The sequence below is a fragment of the Gossypium raimondii genome, chromosome 7, assembly GCF_025698545.1.
Source record: "Gossypium raimondii isolate GPD5lz chromosome 7, ASM2569854v1, whole genome shotgun sequence".
NCBI lineage: Eukaryota > Viridiplantae > Streptophyta > Magnoliopsida > Malvales > Malvaceae > Gossypium > Gossypium raimondii.
In genome coordinates, this window is record NC_068571.1 from 45,307,966 (window position 1) to 45,325,941 (window position 17,976).

Here is a 17,976-nt window from a genome sequence, read left to right on the forward strand (position 1 = left end):
TGTTTAAGTTGGCAAATTTTGATAATAAAAATCCTTTGACTTTGGAACTTCGCACATTGGCACAGTGTCCAACGAAGAAGAACTTCGAGCTAATCTTGACCTCATTGAGGATACACGAGAACAAGAAGAAATTAGATTAGTCGCAAAGAATCGATAAGTAGCAAGCTACTATAATATGAAACTAAGGAACAAACAATTCTAAGTTGGAGATTTGGTAATGCAAAATGCAGAAGCAAGCGTCCCCTAGGCACAAAGAGGTAAAATAACCCCCAATTGGGAGGGTATGTATAAAGTGGTTAAAAAACTGCAATTTGAAGCTTACAAACTAGCATACTCAAAAGGTAAAATTGTCCCAAGAATATAGAATGCTAGGCATCTCAAAATGATTATGTATAGCGTGATTTCAAACTGCATTTTGTAATGAAAGTGGAGAACCATCATGTGACTAAGTTTAATAGCAAATGAATTGCTAAACTTTTAAGGCATTTAGAAAAATTCACAAGTTATAAAGCAAACACCCCAAGAGGTAAATTGGTCGCTAAGTTTAATAGTAGATAAATTGCTAGCCTCTTAAAGCACTTAGAAAAATTCATAAGTTATAAAGCAAACATCTCAAGAGGTAAACTACTCACTAAGTTTGCTAGCAGATGAACTACTAGCCTTTTAAGACGTTTAGCAAAATTCACAAGTTATAAAGCAGACACTCCGAGAGATAAACTACTCACTATGTTTAATAGCAGATGAACTACTAGCCACTTAAGGCGTTTAGCAAAATTCACAAGTTATAAAACAGACACCTCGAAAGGTAAACTGCTCGCTAAGTTTAATAGTAGGTGATGTAAGTAGAAACCCCAAAAGAGAAATGCACATAAAATATGATAACAAAATTAATATGACTTTGCACAATAAAGGTTAAAAGACCGAGATAATTACAAATAACAAACAATCCTTTAGAACAAACTTTTAAGCAAATAACATAGTTCATACAAAAGTTTAAAAGAAAACAAAAAAAATCATGATTGCTTATTAGCAGTATCACTCTCATCCATGGCAACAGGGGGATCATTTACTTCACAAGTAGTGTGAGTCTCTACCCCATCACAAATCCCACTCTGCACCTTATCCTCATACTGCAACTCTTCTCCTTTAGTGAATGATGCTTTAGTTTGAAGAATGCTAGCAACGAGATAAAGCTTGTCCTGCATAGCTTCACAAAATATGGTGAACTCCTCTTCTGAAGGGTTTGTAGCGTTAATACTCAACTGGCACTTCATAGGCCCCTCGACAAGCAGCAAATTTCACTCCTTCCAAGTTTAAAGGCCTGTTTAACACTTAAACAACGACCAAAATGCTATCTCTAAAAGTTTCTCAATAGTCAGAGTAGCTCGAGATAGTTTTCTGTGCCCTCTCCAAAGAATCTTGACATTTGAGCAACTTTTGACTTTTCGCAAACAACTTCTCACCCCAATAGTTGCACTCCTCACCTTGAATGGCTAACTATTCTTTTAAATTTAAGTTCAATATCCTCTTTCTCCTTAAGCATATTTTCAAGATGTCGAATTCAAAAAGTAACTTCTTGATACTTCTTTTCTATATCATCCTTCTTAGTATCTAATTCCACCTTCTCAGCGCATCATAATTTCTTCTCCTTCATCAAATAAGCCACTTTTTCACAAGCAATTATAGCTTAACTTTGAGCATTTGAGCTCTTTTCTCGTGCCTAAATAGCCACAAGCTCCAAGCGGGTTTTATCAGCTTCCACAAAGTGAATCCTCTGTCCAACTCTGCATCAAATTGTTGAATCTAGTGCCCTAAGTGTAGTATATTTGTTTGTAAACTTGTTCTTTTTAAAAAAAATTAGTTAATAAAATTATTCTTGAGTTACATTAATATCTTTTGTATATTTTCCTCAATGGTTTTCATGTGCAAAGCAAAATGGAAGCAAATATTAGCTCACTAGTTGTTTAATGTTTAACTAATACTAAGCGGTATTACGTAGTCGGATCGTAATACGGAAAGATAACTTATATTAGTAGATGAACCTAAACATGTCCATAGTCTAATCGAAAATGAGCAAATTGATTAAAAGAATAATATGTCGTCTATCAAGTCTAATTGGGGTGATATTTTTTCTTGGGTATCAGAGCAGATAACTCCCAGAAGATAGAGACATAAGTGTAACTGATCTAACTGGCAGTATAATATACAGGGCCCAAGTATAATAGATCCTAAATCTGTTTATGGATTTATTCATTTGTGACGTTCATAGTATGGCATACTATGGACTATGTATGCGTGACTTATATACTTCGATGTAAGTAAAAGCCTGAGTTTGAATAGAGAAGGAATCGAAACCTAGTGCATTGGGTATACGACTTCTCCAATATGTAGCATTATTCACAATAGTGGAATTCATAACTCACAACATGAGTAAATAATATCTTCTCATTGGCATTACATGATAGATTAAAAGTAAAAGTGGCTACGAGTTGTTTGTCTTTGTGATGAATGACTTAATTACTATGTGATAGTAATTAGCTTTTCATGAAGGAAGATCTAATGGTTATCATGAGATAAAATAGAATCATATTAGGAGAATGGATTTATCCTGAATAGATTAAGGATATCCTATGAGGGTAATACACTTATGACAAAGTCATTGGACAAGCACTGATCGAGTAGCTTTCTTAATGTTATGTAATTGGGGATAACTCATTCATGATACTATAGTGGAATGACTTCGTGATTGAATGAGCTTATAATTAATAGACAAAAAGTTAAAACTTAATTATAAATCATTTGAGCCCTAATCACATATGTTCAATTGGTCCATCCTCTAGCTCGTTGAAACCAAAATTAAATTGCATGATGAATCAAATGAATATAAATGGATAGAAATGATAAAGTTAGAGAAATATTCGAAAATGAATGTGGTTTCTCGTTTAGCATGGAAATAACTTAAAAATTAATTTAAGTTTTTGAATTATTATTTAATTAAATAATTGAATTTTGAAAATGAAATTAAATTAATTGGTCATTATGAAATCCGTTGAATGTAGAAATTAAATATATTTTCTTATAAATTCTTTTATGGTAAAATTGTCATGATTTTAATGGAATTAGAATTAGTTAAAAATTTTATTTAATTGGAAATTTAATTAATTTAATAAATAATGTATTTTTAGAAATAGAAAACCATGTGTTGAGTTGGATTTAATTATAAAGTGTTGGGTTGAAGGTCCAGGAAGCATGTATATTGGACCCAATACAAGAGAGACCCTAATCCCCGTCATAATACATATTAGGGGAAGCACACCCTATTAGCCTCTCTCTCCCCTAGTTCAACTAGGGGATTATTTTTTCTATTAAATAGACATTAAATGCATTCTACTTATTCAACTAGGGTTTCACTTCCACTCTCTATAAATAGATGACACCGGTAGGGCTAAAAACACAATAAGTTATATACAACTTTGAAATATTGTTATTCTCGCCTTAAAAATATTGAGAATTTATTTCTAAGTATAAATTTTATTTTTGGGAATAATAATTATACTAATTTCTATAAGAGAGAAAGTTTTCCACTTGTAAAGATTTATCTAAGTCCACTTGTAATTTTTTCGAATATATTGGTTAATAAAATTACTCAAGAATTACATTAATATTTTGTATATTTTCCTCAAATATTTTTGCATGCAAAGCAAAATTGAAGCAAATGTTACTCATTGTTTGTCTAATGTTCAACTAATATAAGTGGTATTATGTGGTTGAATCGTAGTACGGAAAGACAGCTTGTATTAGTAGACGAGCCTAAACATGTACTTAGTCTAATCAGAAATGAGCAAACCAGTTGAAAGACTAATATGTCATCTATCAAGTTCAATTGAGGAGATGTCTTGTCTTAGGCATCGAAGCAGATGACTCCCAAATATAGAGACATAGATGTGGCTGATTGGACTGACAGTACATCAGACATGACCCAAGCAAAATAGATCATAAAACCATTTATAGATTTATTCACTTGTGACATTCATAATGTAGCATACCTAAATCCTGAGTGGATGGCGAACTATGTATGCGTGACTCATACACTTTGATGTAAGTAAAAGCCTAAGTTCAAAAAGATAAGGAACCGAAAGCTGGTGTGTTGGATGTACGACTTCTGTAGTATGTAATGTCATTCACAACAATAGAATTCATAACCCAAAACATGAGTAAATGATATCCTCTCATTGACGTTACATGGTTGATGAAAACTAAATATGACCACAAGTCGTCCGTCTTTGTGATGAATGACTTGATCACTATTTCGTAGTGACTGACTTTTTATGAAGGGGGATGCAGTGGTTATCATGAGATAAAGTAGGATCATATTAAGAGAACGAATATTATCCCAAAGAGGTCAAGGCTATCATATAAGGGTAACACACTTATTACAAGGTCATTGGACGAAAACTGAGTAGTTGCTTTTGTAATGGTATGTCGTTGAAGAGAACTTAGTCACAATACTATAGTAAAATGACTTCGTGACTAAATGAGTTTATAATTAATAGGCAGAGAAGGTCGTTCAATTGAAAGTTGGGAACGATAAGGGTTCGTCTAGCTCAAAACGCAGGTACGATTTCGGGAAAAGGTTTATTACTATAAATATCATAAACTAGATCGGTTTTCAAAATTTTATTTTTCCACTATGCAAGAAAACCATTTTTGAACCAGATTTTTTCCAACACAAACCTCTTGTGTCTAATTGAGGGATGAGCCCAACTCCATAAATTTGGGATTGTGCACCCCATAAACAATATGACTGGTAACACTAGTAATGGAAAGAGTGGGCATACTTAAGCAAAGTGAAAAAAAAGAAAGTTAGCATGCCAAAATAATGTACTAAAACACAAAATAATCTTACAAGTACCAAAAACTGAAATCTCACCCAAATTGCTTATAGGTAAAAGGCACAAAACTGGAGGAAATGGGCTGCTTCTGAGAACCCCTATAACTGTACCAAAAGACATACTTGTCCCAATACCTGTAGAAACATGAAAGCTCTCTGAGGTAGGAGCAATAGAACCAGCACTAGAGGAGATGACTGTAAAGACTTAAGTATAAGGCAAGTTCTGAGATGAAGCAGGATTCGAACCACGAGGAACTGCCACTTTTAATCTGTCCCTCTTTGATTAGGAATCACCATCTAACCCAGCTTGAGACCTTTTCTAGTGAATAGGAGGACGCAAACTACTCAGCACTGCTCGCTCCACATCTAAGTCCCCCAACCAACAAGCAACGTTGATGTTAATAGTGGAGGTAGTTATAACAGTGCTCAAACCAGAAATAGTAGTAGTGTTACTAATGTTTGAGAAACAATAGTAGGAACCACTATGAAACTACTAAAACTGGCAAAAGTAGTAGTTCCAACACCACTTGAACGAGCAGCTATCTCACTTACAAGAAATCAGTAAAAACAAGTTAATAGTCAAGAAATAGTAATGAAAAAAAAAGCTAAAACACAAAACGTACTATGAGTTAGAGTGCCTACAAGATGGTCCTTCACATACTTATTAAACCACTCCTGCCTCCCTTAGGCACACCCCTTAACTCAAAGATATCAATACCAATACTCAGAGGAAGGAGTTCCTCTTCGTCTGAAGACAACACAATAAGGAAATCCTCTTCAGTAGTCACCCCCTCACTTGTAACGGTTATGTCCTCTGCTCGTGAAATCACTCCAACACCTCTTACATCACATGGAAAATCATCATTAGTACACATATAAGCACAAACAAAGATAGGCTCAGAATTATCCTCGTTATTGATAAACTCTTTGCTATTAGGAAATTTTATCTCCTCAGTTTCAAGAATCCCCTTATTCCTTTTGGCCTCTACCCTATTAGAACCAACTCTACCTCTACACTTCATTGAGGGCTCCACATATTCTTAAGGCTCCTACAAGGGCTCCCTACAAGTAGGTACCAAAACGCCAATAGTGTTAGTGGTCAAGGGTGCTACTGAAGTGCTTGTGGCCTTAGTAATCCAAGGTGTTTATTGATTTTCCATAAATTGATATGGTAAATTAAGTCATTTTTTACACTTCATAAGCTTGTATTTAAGTATTTTATGGCTTTATGTTATACTTTTTAATATCTATTAGACTTTTACTTTAAAATTCAACTTTATGCATTTTTAGTGTATGTTTTTACCTAAATGGCAAAATCATACCTTTGGGAGTTTAACAACTAAATTGAGCTTGTTTAGGAAGTGAGTAAGGCAAAATCATGAAGAGATCTTGATATTGTCCTCTAGGCTGCAACATCAGATCATTGATGTCGCGAAATTTAAGAATTCAATCACTTTGGGGGCTTGAATTTCAACAATTATCACACTGTAGGTAAATTGGTGATGAAGTCGCGACATTGAATGGTGCAAGTCGCAACATCGAGCTTTACGGTCATGACATTAAAATCTTAAAATCGTGACATTAAGGGTAATCACCACGGTTGAGGAATATGAGCTATTAAAGGGGCCAGAGTCGTAACACCGGTGCTGTCAAACGCACATGGGAGTAATCTGTTGGCAAGGTCATGACACCAATGTTTGGGTGTCGCGACATCGAAGTTCGACGGGCTAAAATCTACAAGGATATTCCTCAGTCAAAATAGGCTAGATTAATTGTTAAATTAGGGGCAATTTTGTCCATCTTAGGTTAAACTTGTCAGTAGTATATAAGTAACTATATAAAACTCTTCGAAAGAGATTTTAAGATAGTTTTAGATCAAGTGTGTGTTGTGTTTTAGATTATTTTCTGTAACTTTTGTCTTTCTCAACTCAGAGGTACAAAGACTTTTTGTAGCTTTGAGTTTTTACCTTCAATTTCAATAGATTTTTAATTAGTTTATTAATTCAATCTTGCCATTAAGTAATTGGAGTTGTGAATTCTTGTTTTTACATCTTTTCAACAAACAACTCAAGGACTACAGCAGTAAAATTTTGAGTAATTCTAAACTCTTTCAATTTTTGTATTATTTGATTGTTTAAATGAATATAAAATTATTAGTTGTTGTTTGTTAAACATGGGCATGAACCAAATCCTTTAAGTAGTTAGTTAAGTAAACTGTTAAATAATTAATTTAAAGATTAGGGACTAAATTTGAAATAATTTTGACTAAATTGAAATAACATAGAAACTTAGAATTGACAACTCTAGGTGAACACATAGATAAGTGAAACCGAAAGGATGCCTTATCGCATATAAATTTTATTGTCCTCATTAAGTCTAAGTGAGATTGAGAGATTAATTGGAATAAATCGTAATTTGGTACTTTATAGACCCAGACGTGAAAATTAATCCAATTAGAAAATTATTCAATCCAATCAATTAATTCGAGAATTAATTATTAACATGGATATTAATCAACTACTATTTTTGTCTTTGATTATCTTTATTGTAATTTTAATTTTTTTACAATTCAGTCCTTTAACTATTATTGTAATTCAGTCCTTCCAATTTATGATTTGATGTACTATATTGTGTTAGATATTAGCTAATTAAACTTTCTAGTTTTCATGCTTATCACGATTAATTCGTCTTTATCGACCAATCTCTTGTGGATTCGATCCTTGGAATACTCCAAGAGTGTTTCATTGTATACTTAAAAATATTACAACTAGACTTGTGACACTTGTAGAACACCGTATGTTTTATTTTTATTTGCAATTTTCTCTGCTCGGTGTACGTACGTCGGGCACAGCCATTGAGAAGGTACCAACACCTTTAGTGGTTTAAAGTGTTGCTGAAGACATTCACTACTCTCACTCACCTTGCTTCTTTGTGCTCTACCATGATGAGGGCATAACCCAAACTCTTTAAGAAATTTCTTCGACTCAAGCTCCAATCCTAAAAGTATCTGAACAATACTTTCATTGCCACCCATGGGCCACACCTCTAAATAGCGGGGCAATTCCCCATTATTCTAAAAACCCTTTAAATATCCACAAGCTTGTACCCATTAGGACTCAAACCCATCAAAAAATATTGGTAAACGTTTATTATACTTATAATATTTGGAACATCTAAGGGCTCATCCTTCTAAAGAGCTTCAAACTGGTCCTTCCTGAACCGATCAACCAGTTTTGGTTTAGCCATACACACCTCGAAGGGAGGTAGAGACTAAGTGATTGGGAAGGGAAACTCTAAAGTAATTTTGTATTCCACAAAAATGTATTTCACTTGATCCAAACCAAGGTTGCTCGCCTTCCCGAGTAGTAAACGCTCAACATCCTGACCTTGCCTCTTACAAAAGCTAAGCATCCTAGGCAATTGAGTTTGGTTCAAAATGGATAAGTAAAACAAATTTTGAAACACCTCGATAAAAGAAATCTCATCCCTTTAGCAACACAAAATAAAAAATTCAATAGGAATGCACCATGAAGCTCCCAAAAGCAGCCCAAGAGCCACCCCGTAAAAATTCAACACCTTGTATATAAAGTCATGAGCTAACAAGTGAAACGTTGCCTCCAAAGTATACAACGGAAGATAAAACCTTAGTCTCCTACCACAAGCTCTGAACCACTAATATTACTCAATTCATTCGAGCCACCAAGAATGCTAAATTAGAATTCAAATTTATTTATTTAAATTCCTCTACACATTAACAACCTTGTTAACTTATTGATCCCGGTAGTGCTTTAGGTCGTACCCCCAACACAAGGAATCCTCACTGACCTGCTATTATCCCCTTTTTCTTACCCTGATGATCACCATTATCACCAACATTCAAACCATTACTACCCCCACCATTTTCCTACCATAAAATAGAAGTAAAAAAATTATCAAAGCATGGAAACTAACCAAAGAAACAAAAGCAGTAGACTGAATGTGAGTAAAACCGAGCTCTCACATTGAAAGAAAGAAAGAAAGAAGAAGAGAAAATTTGCCAAAGTCTCACAAGATAAAAATCCTCTAACTGATAAATCTTTTACTTCGATTAAAATATCTAAAATAGTGAAAATTCAAAAAATTTATAGGCATTACAAACCTTAGGAAACTTCTAGAACAAGCTTAACCACGGCCAATACAAAACAAATATCTAACATACGCCAAATGACACAACACTACAAAAAGCTAGGAACACTCCCCTAGGATGAGCTATAAACCACAACCGTAAATGCAGGTACATACACGCACAAAAAGAAAAAAACTTGGTCCACACGTGCTTCTCATGTGCATAACACCCAACAATTCAACTTTAGAAGAAATAACAATCTTTCGTTCAGTAAGACATGTGGCAAAGCCTCAAGGAAGGTCACTTTATAACCTCCCTCTCAATTGAGGGGCAATTGTTACAACCCTACACCTTGAGAAGACTCATCAAACCTCCAATGCTCGTGACCAATCCCAAGAACTAGTCCTCGTGGTCAACCTTTCATTTTAACTCCTCGAGGAAACTCCTATTAGAATAACCTTTTTAGGTCCCAAATTGCATAAGGGTCTCATCTGATAGCTAATTATGACACCAACTATCACATCCCATTTGAAATGATTGACAATTTGTCCAATAGCCACCCTAAATGCATAACCTAGGTTTGCCCCAACAGACTGATTGACCTGTCTACTCTTAGTCACGTATGGTATGATTACATGTGACACCTTGAGATTTTAACCTAGAGGATATAAACCAAGACTTTCACTTGGAAAAAGGATCTTCTCTCTCTCTCTCTCTCTCTCTGACCTCCACAACCCACCATCTCGAGCAGCTCTCTACCTCGCCTTAAACCAAGTGAACTGCCGATAACCACCGTAATCTCCATTCTGTATGATCATAGATTCAACAATATTCAACACGAAATCAATGTTAGACAGATTGTATTGGATGTGAAGATAGAGTTAGATTTCATATTTTATTTTTTGATTTTAAATTGATAATAAATTTAAAAACAAAAATTAGAATTTTAAATTGAAAAAAAATTAAAATTTAAGACCGCATGGGGATTATATACCTAATAATAAGAAAGAAGCAAGACACATCCATTTGCCGCCTTTTAACGGAAACACAATGGCCCATTAGTCACTTTCGTCACTGCACTGATAAAGGGGGCTTTCCCTCCCCATACCATTCAAATACCAAAAACACGCCATTCCCTCAATTCAAATTATCTCATGCCTTTGCTTTTTTTCTTTTTATATTGGATATCGATTGAATGTGATATTTGTGTCATCGCATTCTGTTTGGTGCCTACTTAACCTTTTTTAAATTTCAAGATAACATTTACTTCTTCTTACACTTTGATTGCATGTATGCGATTTTTGAATCAACCAAATTTATTGTAGAATCTAAAGAGGAGGGGACAAAGCTTGGGGTGGGATGTGACTTCCCAGCTAAGGGACGGTGAAACATGCACACTACAATTTTGATTTCATTTATTTCAAATTTTCCAAAAATATGTACAGAGTAGCTCTATTATTTTTCTATCCCCTCGCCTCTTCATTTTTTAAAATACTATTTTATTCTTAAGTAAATTATAAAAAATAGTCGCTCAATTTTATTTTTAAAATTATATTATAATTTTTTACAAAAAAAAAACACTTAAAATGTGTCGAGACTAGAGCTATCTATAGGTTGGGGTGAGGACCGATTCTAAAAGAATTTCAAGACAAAACCTACTTGGCTCGCCTAAAAAACTTATTTCATAGTTCAAAAAATTAAAAAATATTAAAAGATATTTTTAATTGATATTTTATTTATTTTCATAATTAAATTTAAATTTAAAAAAATATCTTTATTATTTTTAAATTTAAATTCAACCTAAATCGTGGCTAGCCTATTGGATGGAATGAGCTACCTTGGGCAAGTCTAGTCAAAACAATGATGTGTTAGTGGCTTTCTACTATTTTTTTTTTCTAAAAAGAGAAATGAAAGAAATTCTAAATACAAAATCAGATTAAATTGGTGAAATAATCATTAGTTTATCCTGATGAGGATAACGGATGGCATTCTCTCTCTTTTTTATTAAAAGGAAGATGGATACAATTATGAGGAATTTTTATGTATCACTACAAAAGCTTGAGTGTTACCCCCAAAATCAACATTTATGTTTACATGAACTTTTATGTAGATAATAAGATATTTCAAGTAAATTGTATCATTATTCACTTAATTATTAATGTGACTAGAGGTGCTCATGGGCTGGGCCGAGCCGGGTCGGGCCCGGAAAAATACCTGGCCCGAGAAAAAATCATAAGCCCGAGCCCGGCCCGTCCGGACCCATTTTAAAAATAAACATCAAAAAAATTTTAAAATAAAAAAATTTATTATATTCGTGCCGGCCGGGCCGTGCCCGGGCCAAAAAAGTGTTGCCCAAGGCCCGGCCCGTTTTCTAAATGGGCCTCATTTTTTGCCCAAACCCATATTTCGGGCCTATATTTTTATCCGAACCCTCCCATATTTTGAACGGGCCGTCGGGCCAGGCTGGGCCACCCGGCCCATGAGCAGCTCTAAATGTGACTCAATTAAAAGAATTTCTATTTCATCACAAATATTTTCGATTTTGGTCACTCACAATTAAATTATTAACGGAAATGATGATGTAACCTTTTTTTAATTTGTATAGTAATATATTTATATGTTCTATCAATTTGATTATAACACTAAATAATTAATCAAATTTGACTGACTCTATATATTTATAAATTCTATTAATTTCACTTCCGAATTATAAATTGCATGTGATTGTACAGTAACTGTTTACTATAGCGTTTTAGAAAATTTCTTGTTTTGTAGTTTTATTGAAATATTGTGTTTATGGTTTACATTTTAGAGGCTTCCACGATGCAATCAATGGATTCAAGCTAGAGCTTGAACGCCACTTTCAATCCTGTCAATTCCCACTTCCTTATTTCTTTTTCAGGTTTAAATTTTAAAATTTTGAAATATTGAGTTTTTATTTTTTTATTTAAAAATTTTAATCCGTTTTGTTGTTAGAATAATTGATATCATAAAAAAAAGTAAAATAATTTTTTTAACTCTCAACATTTACATTTTTTAAAATCGATCTTTATTCTTTAAAATGATTTTTTTAAATTTTAAAAACTCTTTAAAACTAAAAAAAAAAAAAAAAGAAATAATTTTTACATTTTTTTTTACAAATATAAAATAATTCTAAAATTTCAAATGAAATATATGTTATTTACTCATTGAATGGTAATAACAGATCTTCACGGGTTGTGTAACTTAACCAGCTCGATCAGTCTAACTTGTTTTAAAACAGGCTTGAACTTATATTTTTAACATTATTTAAAATTATAAGATAATAATAATAAAATTATATTAATATTAATTTTATAATTAAATTCAAATATAAAATAATTTGTTATTACTTTTAAACAAAGAAATGATCCATTTGTGCAAAGTAAACTCGCTCTCCCAAGTCTGAGCTATTCACTCAATTCATATTAAATCATATTTGAGCAAGTATTTTTTTAATTGAGTTCAAATATTTTATAATATCAAAATTATTTTAATTGAACTTAATTATAAAGTATATGAAATATTAGTGTAAAATAATTTTTAAATAATGATACAAGTTTTAAATCAACTCTGTCTGTGAAGAGTCTTTTGTTTGCAATCATAAATGGTCTTGAAGCTTTTAATGGTACCAAACTTAATTATAAATTTACATACTTCATTTCAGTTTCACAGTTCATGTTCGTGATTTAAGGTTATCTCTTCCAACAATGTTATCTTTAAGGTTCGAACTTGGATCTTCCCTTTAGGAGTGTAATGTGCCACTTGTTGGTATATAATTATAATTTTAAACTATTTTTAAAATATTTAACAAATAAAATGCTTATTACAAATATTAAAAACTCTATGACACGTTTCCACACGTATTTAGAATATAAATTTGTGTTTCAAAAACATATAATGAAATGTATGGTTTAAAGTTAAAACACATTAAATATGTACGATACTAAAATAATAATAAAAAGATTAAATTATAAGTAAACATATGAATACATTAGGCTAAATGAATACAATTATTTATCATGGTGTTGCCATCAATCCTAAGTTGGTGTCAAGTTAATTTGTGGCACCATCTCAATCAACAACATGATACAATTGATAGAGGTAATAAAATTAAAATGTATAAAAATTGAAATAAAACTTTGGTTGAGTGGTAAATTTAAGGTTTTATTAAATATGATTGGCGTGCATTCGGATTCCACCATAAATATTCTTTTAATAAAAAAACTAAAATACTCTTAAATAATATAACTTATTTTAGATACAAAAAAAATGTAATTTCTCAAACTAAATTAATGCCCAACTAATCGTGACACCAATTCACTTGAATCGAGTTTCTGCTTTTTAATTTGTGCAAGTAGATGATTAGGTTTAATGTGGGTTAAGGAAGGATATTTGCAACAATTATTATCTCCACAAACCGTGTCTCAATTTCTATCACTCTATTTTGATTGTTAAAGTTGTAATAGTTTGACAACACTAAATTAATACTTAAGCTAGTGTGTTCAACCTCCTCTTCACTTCCATGATGCAAATTATACAAGTATGGAAGCAAAAACATCTTTTCTCTACTTGAATGTATCATATATTTTGGTGAAAAAGAGACCCAATAAAAAAAATTTTAACTACGATTGAGATGGGAGAATGATCATCACCACTATGCAATAAACATTTTAATGACATTGTCCCAGAAAATTCTGATAAAATATAAGGATCAAATATGCCATTATTCAAGAAAAATGAGCATTTTAATGACGTATTTAAAATATGTTTTGTAATATATGAAAATTTTATTTCTGAAACTTGTTTTTTTTCCTTAAATTCTTTTTCCTTTCTTAATGGTAGTTTAAATTAGAGTTTTAAATATATTTTTAAAATTTTCTTTTTAATATTATTTCAAATAATGTTTTAAAAGTGTTATAAAATTTAAATATAGAAATTTATTAAAATAATTTTGCTTAATAAATTAGCTTTAAAATATTTAAATTGTTCCGAGGTTATCTTAAAAATATTAATTTTGTAGTTGGTTTTGCATTCATCTTGGTTGCACTGGTCAATATGCAATGTTCTAGTAATAAATCGGAACAATCACTTCTCTTTTTCATACAGGTGTAGATTCTAGTTTGTACCGGTTATACCGGCTCATTCCGGTCAATTTCGGTTGCACCGGTTGGAACGGGTATGAATAATGTTAAAAATAGATAAACTTATTATTATTTTACCAACTTCAAAAAATTTTATTAATCAAATTTAAACTTTAACTAAGGTAAATAGTAACTTTATATTTTAAAGTAAAAATTAATAAATAATAAAAAATAATTTATATAACAAACAAGCTAAAAAATTCTAAAAGCTTAAGTATGAGATGATTTATATAGATTTTTAAATAATGTCATGTATAATTTTATTGTTTAATGTGTGGGATTTTTTTCTTATTTATTTTAAATTTTGTTAAATGATGAAATTTTATTTGTGAACTTTATTTATGAGTATTTTATATAATCAATTAATATTTTATATTTAAAATTATTTAATATATTTAATATATTTAAATGTTTTTAAAAACATTGGTAAATCTGAAATAGCTTAATGAAACAGATCAATATGTACCAATTCCAATAAAAAATAGTGTGCACACAAACACAATATTGACTACCTTAGGTAACACAATTTAAACTTGTGCCAATCAATGTTTAACAAGAGTTTTAACCATCAAGACAAGAATATTATACTTAATTTAAATACTTTTAATAATGTTATTAAATTTTATACACTGTTTTATTGATTTTAAAAGACATGTTAATAGATTTTTACATTTATTAACTTTAAACACGTCATGTACTTAACAAATTTTATTATTGTGAAATAAAATCAATGGATGTCAAACTAAGTGTGCAAACATGTTCACAATAATAAATCTTGCAAAAATTAAAGAGGAGATCAAAACGACCTATTTACTATTAGTTATTTCCTCAGTTCACACAAAATTATTTTATAAACTTCTCATCACATTATCCATAATCTCTTTTCAATTATTTAGATAACATTTCAACATATTTTTCCATTTCATTAACATGAACCTTAACCCAAAACTCTGTATTTTGAACTCGAATCTCAAAAACCTTGAATCATATTTCTAGGTTTACTTTGGATTATATTTCAACTTCTAATCTATTAGACAAATTAGATTCAACTATTTTTAATTCATTGTATTTTCTATTACGTGCTAACTATAAATTGTACTTTTATCAAAAAAAAACTTGTGATATTATACTTATATACAGAAAAGCTATATAATTTAAATATATTTAAATTTAAATTGACAACCATATTGGCAGAGAGATCTGTGACTCAGCCATTCAAAAATATCAACAAAGAAGAAGAAAGGCCTTGAAAAGATAAAATCAGTTAACCATGGCACAACAAGAAACTAGTAAAGGTGTTTTTTTTTCCTTTTTATCTCTAGCATCCAAACCAAACAAAACAAACCCATTCAAACAACATTTATACCCTACCCCAAGTCTTGGAAAGGCAAGATATTAAAAGCCACTTATAAAAATAATTCCATTTAAGATTTGTAATAACATACTTAGAATCACCAAACCTCAAACTATTTCGGACCAATGTCCTTGAGAGCACAGATCTGCTCCTCCCCCATGGCCGACATAACAGACACCACCAGGTCTTTTCCCTCACCAAACCCATCCTTGATCTGCAATCAAGAAATGATACCATTATTGTCAGCAACTCCTCATGAAAGCAAATTATAACAATCATCAATTCATCATGATGATATGGAAATGGTCTTGGTTTTAGCATATCAAAAATGAGCAATGCAGTGCTGTGTAGCATCGAATGTAACTGCTTTAAACATGTGAAAACAACCATATTCCCCCATACAATTAGGATTCTCAAGCCAAGAGGACAGGATCAAAATAGAAAACAAAACATAAACCCCCCTTGTGCACAAGTTTCACTTGTTTTCTTCTTTAAAGAAGAGGCTGCAATGTGCGCAAGGGTAGTTTGGCCGAAGGGGCCAAATTGCTCCACACAAGCACAATATGATTACAAGCATCCAGCATTGCAACTCAAATATCATTAAATTAAATAACATAAAGGACTTCTCACTGGCTAAAGAGTAATTAGTCAAAACATAAGATGATGAAAAATAGACAGTTAATTGACCTGTTTCAACAAGTTCTCATCAGTTGGGAGCCTCAGATCGTCCTTAGTATCACCACTATCAGTCAGCAAGCTCACCTGAAATATTTAATTTAGCTAATCAGAAGAAACACACATAAGCACACACACACATTAAGCAAAAGTGAAGCAAAAGAACTTACAAATCCATCCTCAGAAATGTCAATCAATTGGTAGTCAGTACGATTGACATGCGGAACCTGTTAAAACAGAAAGCATCATTTAGTAATGCCGAACAATTACATTGACAGATTAAACATTAAAACCGAGAATGAACATTAACGATAGGTTTGTTCATATATCATACATCACAGTTATGGGAGGAGGGAACAATATCTTCCAACTTCTTGCCAGTGAAGATATCGATCCCAACGAAGTGACACTTAGCATGACCGTGCTTCCCCGTCTTGGAGGTGGAAACTTCCACAACCTGACGCAAGCAGCCGCAAAAGAACGATCAAGTTAGCTAAAATTGCAAATCATAGAGTGCAAATCAACAGTCAACCCATCAAGCACTAATTGATCACATGCCAAAAACTATTATCAGCTTGCTCTAACTTTTAATTTCTCTGATTGGTTTTTTTTTTTTTTTTTGTAAAGAATCATATCCGATTCCTAATTTTTCAACAAGTAGTTAGAGCTACTAACGGAAACAACCAAGTGTGTAAATAAATAAATCGAGCATCAAAAGTCGATACCACACGAAATATTTAGATCTAAAATTTACAAAAACTTAACGTCATTATTAACATAAATAACCTGAACCATCAAATTCAAATTATGGAGCTTCCTCCATCAATAAAATAAACAAAATTTTGAGAAAAATAACGGAACAAATTCCAACGGCAACCTTGCAGGGACGGCCTTTAATGACGATATAGCCGTTCTTACGGATAGTACCGGCTTGCTGAGGATAGGTTTTGGAGGCGCCGGCATCAGCCTTGGATTCGAAATGATGATCGTCGTCCGACATTTCAGGGTTTTTGTTGTTAGTAAGGGAGAAAATTGGGGGCGGCGCAGATGAGGAAGGCGTGGGCGTATTATATTTATAGAAATTGGGGTAATCTTTAAGAAATCTTAGGGTTTTCAATTTTTATTCGTTGTTATCCAGTGAGTCCGGTGAGTGAAGGGTAGCCGTTGATTTCCAATAATGATTGATTTGAAGGAAGGTGATTAGAAAAATATGCTGCGTTTTCTAAACGCTACCATTTTAAATTGTATTTGAAGTGAGCTCAGATTCATCTTCTTTATACAATTCCACTTGAAAGTCAATGCATAACCCCAAGTGAATGTCTAAATTATATTTAAAATATTCAAATCACATATCATTAAATCTTTTATAAAAATAATTATTATTAAAAAAGTTGTAAAGTAAAACTCTAATATCATATTTATAATTCAAAATTTGTAATATAACTCATAAATTAAAATTTTAAATTGAGTTTTTCAAAAAATATAAATAACTAAATATGGAAACAGACAAATCAGTCGCAATTGGTAAGGAAATGGGCACTTCCTTAAGCACATCTCATCTATTCCATATTTTTCAACAATCTCTTCATTTGACAATTTATTGAACAAAACTCATACAACATAGGAATCTATATCATCAAATAAACCTTAGCTCCCCCATGTCATATTCCCCCTAACTTCTAAAAACTTAACTTAGACAATAATTAAGTACATCAACCATTAATGCCAAGTTTGAAATTTCATCAATAATTAACTAATAACAATATCCACCAAATAAAAAAATATAATA

General features: G+C 31.9%; 1 protein-coding gene across 1 annotated transcript; it reads right to left on the reverse strand.

The window, feature by feature from the left end:
* Positions 1-15,442: 15,442 nt before the first annotated feature.
* On the reverse strand, positions 15,443-17,321 carry LOC105788320 (eukaryotic translation initiation factor 5A-2). Its single transcript, XM_012615156.2, has 5 exons — positions 17,065-17,321; positions 16,522-16,644; positions 16,358-16,414; positions 16,200-16,274; positions 15,443-15,726 (listed from the first exon to the last, which is right to left on the reverse strand). Exons 1-5 carry the CDS (start codon positions 17,185-17,187, stop codon positions 15,625-15,627), a joined length of 480 nt encoding a protein of 159 aa, XP_012470610.1. The 5' UTR covers positions 17,188-17,321; the 3' UTR covers positions 15,443-15,624.
* Between the last annotated feature and the right edge of the window lie 655 nt (positions 17,322-17,976).